At 38.2% G+C, this 11,020-nt stretch overlaps 1 protein-coding gene across 1 annotated transcript; it reads right to left on the bottom strand.

Moving 5' to 3' along the window:
• Positions 1 to 158: 158 nt before the first annotated feature.
• On the bottom strand, positions 159 to 4,376 carry si:ch211-196f5.2 (uncharacterized protein LOC556372 homolog). The gene is made up of 3 exons (XM_048174618.1): positions 3,931 to 4,376; positions 3,613 to 3,845; positions 159 to 612 (listed from the first exon to the last, which is right to left on the bottom strand). The coding sequence occupies exons 1-3, from the start codon at positions 4,212 to 4,214 to the stop codon at positions 500 to 502; spliced, it is 630 nt and encodes a 209-aa protein (XP_048030575.1). The 5' UTR covers positions 4,215 to 4,376; the 3' UTR covers positions 159 to 499.
• Positions 4,377 to 11,020: the final 6,644 nt, after the last annotated feature.

Genomic DNA, 11,020 nt, shown 5'->3' with positions numbered 1-11,020 from the left:
CTAATATGCTGATTTGGTGCTCAAAAAACAATTCTTATTATTATAATCAATGTTGAAAACACGTGCTGCTTAATATTTTTATAAAAACCATGATACATTTTTTTTTTCCTGGATTCTTTTGATGAATAGAAAGTTAAAAAAGAACAGCATTTATTTTAAATATTATTGATCCCAAACTTTTTAATAGTAGTGTAATAGAGATTTTATATAGGTAATAGTTTCTGTAGGTAAAGCTGTCTTTGATTACATTTATGCTGATTATTCTAAAATACAAAAATAGCAAGAGATTGAAACCTCTTTTTATAGAATATTCCCCATAAAACTTCAGTTATACTGCCACCTAAAATAATTAAAAAAGAAGAAACCTTCACTTGCAGCATAGCACATAAAATTTAGACTGTTGTGCACGTTTAAAACATTCAGAACCTGAAATGAGAATAGTCTTCTGTGTCATCTGAGGTGTTAGATTGCTTTAGCCTAGCTGCTAAACGTCTTCCACTCACTCCCCCTTTGGCAAGTCTCGTTTTTCTTCTGTCTTCTGCCATTTGGGCTTGGACTCTGACACTGTGTCCAAGGCCAGAGTCATTTCCACCGGCTGGAGTTCATTTTCAGCTGGGAGGGGGGGAACACAAGAATATTCAATGGCATGTTTATATAGTAGGTTATTTTTCAGACAAATTCTAAACACAAACCCAGAAGACTTTGAGGTTTGCAAAGAGGTATGTTGAGGGAGAAAGCGAACATCAAACGCTCAACAAACACGCGGGAGAGAGTGCTGAGCGTGCGAATACCAAACACACTTACTCAGCAGCCATGAGCGTTATGTTAGCTCACCTCACTGATTTGCAGATGTCATCTGTTAGCTAACTGTCGGGAATGGAGCGTTATATTACTGCAAGCCCTGACACAGACTGAAAAACATGCTGATAAAATTTGCTTAGTATTACCAGTTGTAATTAAGTCTGGAGATGAAGCATTTGTGCAATAGAAGTCCACAACAACAATATACAGTGGAATCTGTTTGGATACATTTAATTGGGTCTTAATGTACTTGGTTCCCCTCTCTTGACTATGCAGTGTTGATGTTGATTTTTGTGTGTATTTTGCAGATTTCATGTGTGCCAGAAGTCTATTACTTAAAGTGATTTCTCAGAAAGATTTATTTAATGAAACGGTTACCCACATGCCAGAACAAATCAATCTGAGCAGCCAAAAGCCATTGGAAAAACCATCGTCTTAATGAGGTTTCAACTGAAACACTGCTGTAAAATCTAGCAAACATCACAGTCCAGTTTTGTAGGGCTGCATATGCAGATTGAGAACTTTACTGAAGTTTTTTAGTATTATTTTTATACTATTATAGTATTTATAAATAATGTGAATTGGCTTTTATTTTTATATTTTTAATTGTAACTTAATTTTTTATTAATTTTATTATTTGCTTTTGTCATTTTTATTAGTTTTTGTTTTTTGAAAAAGTCTTTGTGCTTAGCTTTGAAATTTTGATTCACGGTCGCTAAGGGGAAAATGGCATTAACTCTTGAATGGAATGAGAGATTTTCACCAAACTTGGTATACTTGTGTATGGGTTCAATCTATGGTCAATTGCGATTGGACACTTGATGGCGCTATAACATGAAAAAACACGAAAACCGATATAACTATGCAACCTGTAGTCATTTGACTTGAGATTTGGCATGTAGTGTCTTGGTCCAAGGAGCCATGATTGTCTAGAAGGATATTGGCGTATCTCGAAAAACATGGCCGCCATCGGCAAATTAAGTTTGAGCACTTATTGGACAAGGTTAACAGAGGCTGATCTGAACGAAACTCAGTGGGCATGTTCGACTTGTGGTCCTAGAAGTCTTTAAGAATTTTGAAATAAATCAGCCACTAGATGGCACTAACAAGTTTTACGCCTCTGTAATCACACAATATTCATGGGCCAGTTGTTCAAAAAGTTTAATCGGGATCAGAATGATCTGGATTTGGAAATCACATGTTTTGCTATCCAGGATCAGGTAATCCATCTTACTTTTGTGCTGGTTTTTCAAAGAAAAATTGGATTGGATCACCATGATCCAGATACACACTTTTCCAGATTACCAAATCTGGATTACCAGTGCTCTACGGAGCCCCTAAAGGGACATGATGATAGAAAGAATATGGGTTTTGAATTAAATATAATATTTTTGTTGGATATTTATAGCTGTTTGGGGATTGTTTTATGTCACCAAAATCTTTTTTACTTTACAGTAGGTTACCGAAAGGCTAAATATGTAGGTTAATGTCTACTTCTAATTTATATAACAGTTAAACTAATCAAGAGCAAAATAAAAAAATGTGTATGTATATTACATGATATAAATTTTGTATTTTTTGACCAGTTTTAAAGTTTTACTACATTTTCCTCCTGGAATCCACCTTGAAATCCTACCCCCTGTTGGGATCAGGATAATCCTGTTTTTTTTTTTTTTTGGATCAAAGTTATCCATATCCTACTGACAAGTTTTGAACAACACAAACTGAAGGTTTGATCCAGATTAAAACTAGGATTGGATTTTGTGATCTAATCTGATTTCAGAATTTTCCTTTTGAACAATCCATTTTCAAGATGTGATCCAATCCGAAAGCCGGAATCCGATCAGATTACTTTTGAACAACTGGCCCCATGTGATTTGATTATCTTCTCATGCTGAACAACTTTGCCTCAAGAGCCACTGTCAATCAAATTGTTCATTAAATATTCACAATTTATGTAAAAAAAAAAAAATACTTTTGCGAACTAGTCCTAGGTTTTTCACCCGAACAGAACCAAACAAGTGCAGTACAATTCTCTGGACTCTCCAGATCAGGGGTGCCCAACCCTGCTCCTGGAGATCTACCTACCTGTAAAGTTTAGCTCCAACCATGATAAAACACACCTGAATCTGGTAATTAAGATCTTTGGGAGTACTTGATAATTACAGACAGGTGTGTTGAACAGGGCTGGAGCTGAACAACATGCGACATGATTCTAAACAAGCATGCAAACATTTATGGAGATCGGACCATAGGTGGCACTATAACTTGAAAAGCTTTAAAAACCGTTTACTATGGTAAATTGCCTGTATTGGCTGATTTTATTTATGTTTTTAGGGGCTGTTTACGCGACACCATTTTCTTCTAAATAAAGGAAACTTTTTATGCGTTTTGGCAATTCATTTACACTACAACAGACAACAAACTTTTGAAAACGGGTTTCAGAGTGCAAGTTTTTAAAAATGATAGCTTTATCGTCTCCGTGTAAACTACAAAAACACAAATTTCTAAAAACGCTGATGTGTTCAGTCCGAAGAGTTTCTTTACAAAGTGACATCGCCAACTACTGGCCTGGCAGCATAATACAGCATTTTTGTCGTTTTCGCAAATTCATGTGAACGGGAATCGTTTTGACAACGCTGTCGCCTGTATGCGAAAAACACGAATGAAATTTCATGTAAACGTACCCTTAGTTAACTATAATTACCCTGCCTGGGAACATTTGCTTTATCCTCTCATTTTATCCAACAAAAGCATAAAATTAAATGTTGTCTTCCAGTTAAAACTGGTTTAGCTCCTCCATGTCCCTACCTGGTTGTGTGTGTCTCCACGGGAGGATGTCCACCCCGCTTCTGCAGAAGGAGCGATCGGTGTGGGACTCGGTGCTGTAGAGAATCTCCTGACTCTGACGCTCTCCAGGGTGCTGCGCTTTCACACGCACCTCCAGAACGGTCACTTCCTTCTCCTTCTTCAGCTTCCCAGACTTCCCCTTCACCCGTGTGCGCTTAGTGTCCACCCACACCACGCGTTCCTTCACTGCAGATCTGGGTACACGTGGAGATAACAAGATATCAGAATATGTCACCAAAAATTGAATACGTACCAATGCGTCTGTAAGTTTTAACTCACTCCTCGATGCCCAGGTCAGCAAGTGTAGTGTTCAGAAACGGAAATGCCTGGTCAAGGCTCAGAATTTCAATGGGCAGATGCACACACATGGGAACCGTCCAGTCCAGCTTGGCTCGTACCGTTTTGTCATTGGTGGGGGAGTCTAAGGGGCCATCACCATTCACCTGCTTCTCCCGGGGATGGGCCCCATGCTGAACCTCTGGATCCTTTTCTTGGCGAGCCAGCTTGACACTGGTGTCTTTAACTGGCAGCTGTTTGCTTTCTTTCCTTTCGTCTATGATCATTGTGTTGATTCCTTTGATTCCTTTCTGGTTGAAATGATAACCCTGATCTACTCAAATCAGCTGATGTTCTCCAAATTTGAGATCCAATCAAACTAGATGCAGACAAGTCTTCCCAGGTGCTTTACTCTCTGCTGTTGTGTTTAGGCTCTGTGACACTCTGAGAATATTCAGAAGTCCAGTGGAGATTTAAATGGTCTGTGTGAATGTGTGTAATGTGGCGCTGACTTGTGAGCTTTATTAGTCTGTCAGAGGCTGACAAATTACAGTATGGAGAGTTGTTTATATTATTAAATCATATTTCTCCTTCCCAAAGTGTGTGTGTGCGCTACTTAAGTTTAGTCTGTGAACCAACTAACTAGGATCTAACTAGGCTTGGTTAATGCCTTTTATGAAAATTTGCACCAGTAAATAAAAATAAATAACTAAAACAACATTGATATTAATGGTATTATCTATCTAAGTAACTAACTAAAACTAGCTTGATAACAAATTGGGGCTTCACTTTACTATATTTGAACAAACCAACCAACTGAATTTGTGGGGTTTCCCATTCAATTTTGCTCTTACACAGGTCATATCACATATGAATTTCTCTAGCTGCTCTCTTGACCCATTACCCACTAAATTTCTCAAAATGGTTATGAACTGCTTATTACTAGATATCCTGAATATCATTAATCATTCGCTTCAGCAAGGAGTTTTTCCAATAATTTTCAAAACTGCAATTGTTAGGCCCCTGCTAAAGAAATGTAATCTTGATTCTTCTGTACTCAGTAACTACAGACCAATCTCTAATGTACCATTTCTTGGTAAAATAATTGAAAAAAATATTACAGGTTAATAACTATCTCAATGCCAATACACTTAATGAGACATTTCAGTCTGGCTTCCGGGCAAACCACAGCACAGAAACAGCCTTGATTTGGGTTAAACTTAGCAATCCTTGTTCTTTTAGATCTGAGAGCTGCTTTTGACACCATTGATCATGAGATTCTACTTGACCTACTTCAGACCTTGGTTCAGATCCTACTTAAGCAACAGGGAATACTATGTTACACTGGGCGTTACATAATTTTTGTGGTGTTCCTCAAGGCTCAATTTTGGGTCCTCTATTATTTATCATATACATGCTTCTTTTAGCTGCTGTAATGAATCAGTAAAATATTTCATTTCACCAGTATGCAGATGATATGCAACTCTATCTTTCACTTGCACCAGATGCCCACAATTCAATTTCCACCTTATACTGGACTGCATAGGTCTTCATGGGATTGCCCCAATATACCTTTCTATTTTGGTGAATAAATATACTCCAGCAAAATTGCTCTGAACATCAAAATAGTAATTTGTTGGTTATCCAAAAAACATGGCTAAAATGGGTTTATACACACTGCTCGGCCAAAAAAAAGTCTCTGGATTTTAATAGGCAAATACTAAAGAATCTATGAACTGATCATTATTACAGTGATTATGTTTCTAGCATGTTATATGTTTGGCAATGGTTCTTTTAACCCTTAAAGATGGAGTGTGTAGCTTTTCATTTCTTAAACAACCATGTAGGAAGACACATCATGGCCATATTTCAGGATGACAATGTCAAGATTCACCAGGGTTAAAATTGTGAAAGAATGGTTCAGAGAGCATGAAAAATCATTATACAAATCTATCTAACAACACATTCGGTCTTCTCTGTATTAAAATTTGGTTACACTTTATTTTAAGGTGTCTTTTTTACACTGTAATTATACATTTAAGTACTGAGTAATATTAAGTAACTACTTGTACTTACTATAGTGTTAAGATTAGGGTTTGGTTTGGTTTAGGGTTAGTTGCATGTAATTAGGCATAATGTATAGTTATTACTATAGTAACTGCATGTAACATACAGTGGGTACGGAAAATACTCAGACCCCCTTAAATTTCTCACTCTGTTATATTGCAGCCATTTGCTAAAATCATTTAAGTTCATTTTTTCCCCCTCATTAATGTACACACAGCACCCCATATTGACAGAAAAACACAGAATTGTTGATATTTTTTGCAGATTTATTAAAAAAGAAAAACTGAAATATCACATGGTCCTAAGTATTCAGACCCTTTGCTGTGACACTCATATATTTAACTCAGGTGCTGTCCATTTCTTCTGATCATCCTTGAGATGGTTCTACACCTTCATTTGAGTCCAGCTGTGTTTAATTATACTGATTGGACTTGATTAGGAAAGCCACACACCTGTCTATATAAGACCTTACAGCTAACAGTGCATGTCAGAGCAAATGAGAATCATGAGGTCAAATGAACTGCCTGAAGAGCTCAGAGACAGAATTGTGGCAAGGCACAGATCTGGCCAAGGTTGCAAAAAAAATTCTGCTGCACTTAAGGTTCCTAAGAGCACAGTGGCCTCCATAATCCTTAAATGGAAGACGTTTGGGACGCCCAGAACCCTTCCTAGAGCTGGCCGTCTGGCCAAACTGAGCTATCGGGGAGAAGAGCCTTGGTGAGAGAGGTAAAGAAGAACCCAAAGATCACTGTGGCTGAGCTCCAGAGATGCAGTCGGGAGATGGAAGAAAGTTGTAGAAAGTCAACCATCACTGCAGCCCTCCACCAGTCGGGGCTTTATGGCAGAGTGGCCCGACGGAAGCCTCTCCTTAGTGCAAGACACATGAAAGCCCGCATGGAGTTTGCCTACATGGTGAGAAATAAGATTCTCTGGTCTGATGAGACCAAGATAGAACTTTTTGGCCTTAATTCTAAGCAGTATGTGTGGAGAAAACCAGGCACTGCTCACAACAACTCCGTGACTGTTCTTGAATGGCCCAGCCAGAGCCCTGACTTAAACCCAATCGAGCATCTCTGGAGAGACATAAAAATGGCTGTCCACCAACGTTTACCATCCAACCTGACAGAACTGGAGAGGATCTGCAAGGAGGAATGGCAGAGGATCCCCAAATCCAGGTGTGAAAAACTTGTTGCATCTTTCCCAAAAAGACTTATGACTGTATTAGATCAAAAGGGTGCTTCTACTAAATACTGAGCAAAGGGTCTGAATACTTAGGACCATGTGATATTTCAGTTTTTCTTTTTTTAATAAAACTGCAAAAATGTCAAAAAATTCTGTGTTTTTCTGTCAATATGGGGTGCTGTGTGTACATTAATGAGGAAAAAAAATGAACTTAAATGATTTTAGCAAATGGCTGCAATATAACAAAGAGTGAAAAATTTAAGGGGGTCTGAATACTTTCCATACCCACTGTATGTAACAATGACACTGTAAAATAAAGTGTTACCTAAAATTTGCACTAAATACTATTAACTAACCAACCAACAGACTCACTCACTTAAGTAAATCAGTGGGAGGTTTTCACCAAATTTGGTTGGTTGGTTGGTTGGTTAACTTATTTGGGATTACATTCAAACTCAAAAAAAAAAAAAACAAACAAAAAAAAAAAAAACATAAAAAAAAAAACTAACCAACTACTTGACTTAGTAGCCTTTGCCCTATGACAATTTAGACTAAACACTAAAACTAACCAACCAACTTCGGTACACAGATATATTAAGAAGCTTGTTAAATGGCACAGCAATTTATGTGTAAAGATGTCAATGTTTTCACAATTCTTTCAACAACATACAGGTTACTAAGTGCTGGAGAATCATTATTTTAAGTTGGTCTTATATGGTGGGGTCAAAAGTACGTTTCAGTTTGATAGTTGCTCTGTTTGGAAAATAATTAACTAAAGTGATCCTAACACAACTAGACTCTAAGCATGCAGTGCAGTTTTGTTTTTCTGTCTGACAGGAGATTACTTGAACTGAGCGATTTACTGTGTCCTTACGGCAAAGTGCCACATTTTAATGCCTTCGGAAAACATGTCACCCTCATAACTCTGCATGTTCATGATCGTGTGGCACGCATTACAGGAATGCAGGATCCCGCTCCTTTCAGCTTGGCCTATGAACTTCTGTCCTCTTTTGTCCAGTAATACAAGCTGATTAGGATACGCAACATTCCAGTATGTTGTGCTCACCAAGTGCTACAACAGTAAATACTGCCCTAAATTTAAACGTCTCTGTCCTGTCAATGAGTATTTTACACCATTTTACATAAACCATGATTACACTCTTAATTGTGATGTCATATTCTTAAAAGTCAATATGTAGCCACTTAAGACGGGTAATGTAAACATCTGATTGGGGTTCCCTTGACCATGAGCAGGTCAGATATTGAATATTCCTCACAGCCCTTTTGAAATTCACAGCATCTGTGCTATGGGGTGGGATAGCGGTTGTCTGAGGACAGTGTGAAGCCGTTGTTGATCGTTCATAGTTTTACCGTGACTCTTCATCTATATGCTAACTATTGCTTAACCATATATGTCTGTTTTGCATACATCACACTTCGCATTTTGTAATCAGTGCAACAGAAAGGTTGGCATGGGTTTTATTGTGCCCAGTGGGCTGCTGGTTGTCTGTCGTTGTTTCTGGCTGGTGTTACATTTGTGAGAACTGCTTCATGACTCTAGTTTAACAGTGTGAGGTAAGTCAGGCATGAGATCATGACCTGTATGATATCATTGTCAACAAGGCACAACAAAGGGATTTCTGCTGGGAGGGTTAATTGATACACTGGTCCTACACTGCACCCTATGGACTAAAACTGATAGGGGTATTTGAATTTCACTTCCCCTACCATTTAAAGGCCCACTGAAGTGCCTTGAAATGCGCAGCGTTATTCAATGCGTTGATGTAATTTTCACCAGGAATTCACATCCTGTAACAGTTACAGTCATATTTCATTGCGTTCAGTACTTGCTCTGCAGTAAATCGCTGAGCCATTTCATGTTTTGCTTATTCTTTCGTTTTTTTGTCTGAATGATTCACCACTTCATCATTGTGTATCAGACATTGCCACCTTGTGGAATAAAGGTGAATTGCACTTATTCCGTCATCTAAGATTCAATTATTGCTGTGCAGAAAAAATATATGTACACTTATACACACCTCGGGTCGATAGCGACCCTATACAATTTTTACAAAAAATTAATACAAAAACAGGCATTCTTTTATAATTTTATGATTTTTTTTCTTGTTATATTCTTTATAATGAATTGATTGAGGAATACCAAGAAGGTTGATTTCTAACTTTAAAAAATGAATGAGGCAACTGCGTTCAGCCCTCAGAGCTTATGGAGTCCCATGGGGATCAGCTCTCGAAACACATCCTGTTCATTGTTGGCTCTTTAATCCTTCTCAACAAAGGGTAGTGTCAGCTGTCTATCCTTACCTTCTTGAAGCTAAGCAAAAACAATACCACTGCACACATTGGACAAGGGAGCTATCTGTAGACCAGATTGATTGGGAGACGGTATGGAAAAATATTTTCTGTGCATCAAAGAATCCAAACCATCAATTAATTCATTTCAAATTTTGCACAGATTTATTGGACACCAAAGAAACGCTTCCTCATTAAATTGTCTGCAAATCCCCACTGAGTTTTTGTCCCTACCAACAAGAGGGAAATCATGCATTGCTGGGAATGTGAGAAGGTTTATGAGTTCTGGGAAAAGATCTCATCAAAATGTCTGAATATAGGAAAAGAGATACCAGTGCAACCAGTTGTGCTCCTTCTAAATGATGACTCCAATTTAGGTTTCACAGAGCTACAAAGGAAGATTTGGCTGGCAGGACTAACCTCTGCCAAAAGATAATTGCGCAAAGATGGCTCCTCCCAATATTTTATCTGTGCGACCTGGCTATTTCAGTTTCATGATATAGTAATGTTAGAACTGTCAACGGCCAGAATAAATAAAGCCAGAGCCTCAACTCTTGAGGCTTGGGAATCTGTGGCAGATAAGTTGACAGAAAAGCTTCAAGATGGTAGAATCTAATTTTGTGATATGATCGGACTCTCAAACCTCTGATGATCGTTGTTATTTACTTATCCTAAGTTTCTCATATTGCAGACTTGTATCTGTTTTTTTTTTTATTTTTTTTTTTTTTATTGTAATCTTTATTGTATTTTATTATGCAGGTGTATATGTAATGTTATTTTGTTTTGATTGCAATTTTATGTCAAGGATCAATGGTCTGGACCTTGGGGACCGCTGGACGGGGTGGGGGGGGGTTACAGGTCACCTCCTTGTTTGTGTTTTACTATGGACAACTGTATGTGACCTTATCTATACAATAACAATAAAAAATTGATCAAAAAAAAAAAAAAAAAAAAATGAATGAGGAGGAGGGTAGTGAATGACGTCCCGGGTCACTAAAGACCCGAGGTATGCATTTAAGGGTTAAAATAGCCAATAGCCAGTTTCCTCCTAATCTTTAACCATTTCGTTGCTCTGTGCTATCGTTTCTCTGGACTCTGCATTCAAACGGTACGTCGGCATAAACACTTCTCATTTACTTTAAATGGGTGATGTCATGCATTGCCGAACTTAATTGTGGGTTCCATTGCGTCGCTTCACTCGCGTTACTCACAGCAGAAGTTGGTCAATTTCACAACTTTTCAAGCATCAAAGCAGGCGTTAGCCAATCAGATCACCTTAGCACAGACGCTAGCCAGTTGCATTCATGCAACACCGGAAAGTAATGTGATTGGCTGTTGTCACTATGACGTTTGCATCAGCACCAAGCTCAAGACGCCCTCCGTCAAGCGTTGACGTTGACGCCCTGTGTGAATGCAGTGTAACATTAAACCAGACATTCGCCTCAGTGGAAATCATATTTATACTGGGTCGTTCCCTGTCCCCTGTATAGTGTACTATGTGCCATTCACTATGTAGAAAATAGTAAATGTGTGA

Source organism: Megalobrama amblycephala, linkage group LG22 (assembly GCF_018812025.1).
Source record: "Megalobrama amblycephala isolate DHTTF-2021 linkage group LG22, ASM1881202v1, whole genome shotgun sequence".
Taxonomy (NCBI): domain Eukaryota; kingdom Metazoa; phylum Chordata; class Actinopteri; order Cypriniformes; family Xenocyprididae; genus Megalobrama; species Megalobrama amblycephala.
The sequence above is the reverse complement of the archived record's forward strand: the minus strand, read 5'-3'. Positions and strand labels throughout refer to the sequence as shown.

What these genes read in the sequence shown, in the direction of transcription:
- si:ch211-196f5.2 (XM_048174618.1), bottom strand. Translation starts at nt 4,214, where the DNA reads ATGATCATAGACGAAAGGAAAGAAAGCAAACAGCTGCCAGTTAAAGAC. An exon ending in GCTGACCTGGGCATCGAGGA is followed by an intron (nt 3,846 to 3,930) that starts GTGAGTTAAAAC and finishes ACGTGTACCCAG; the next exon opens with ATCTGCAGTGAAGGAACGCG. An exon ending in GTGGAGACACACACAACCAG is followed by an intron (nt 613 to 3,612) that starts GTAGGGACATGG and finishes CCCCCCTCCCAG; the next exon opens with CTGAAAATGAACTCCAGCCG.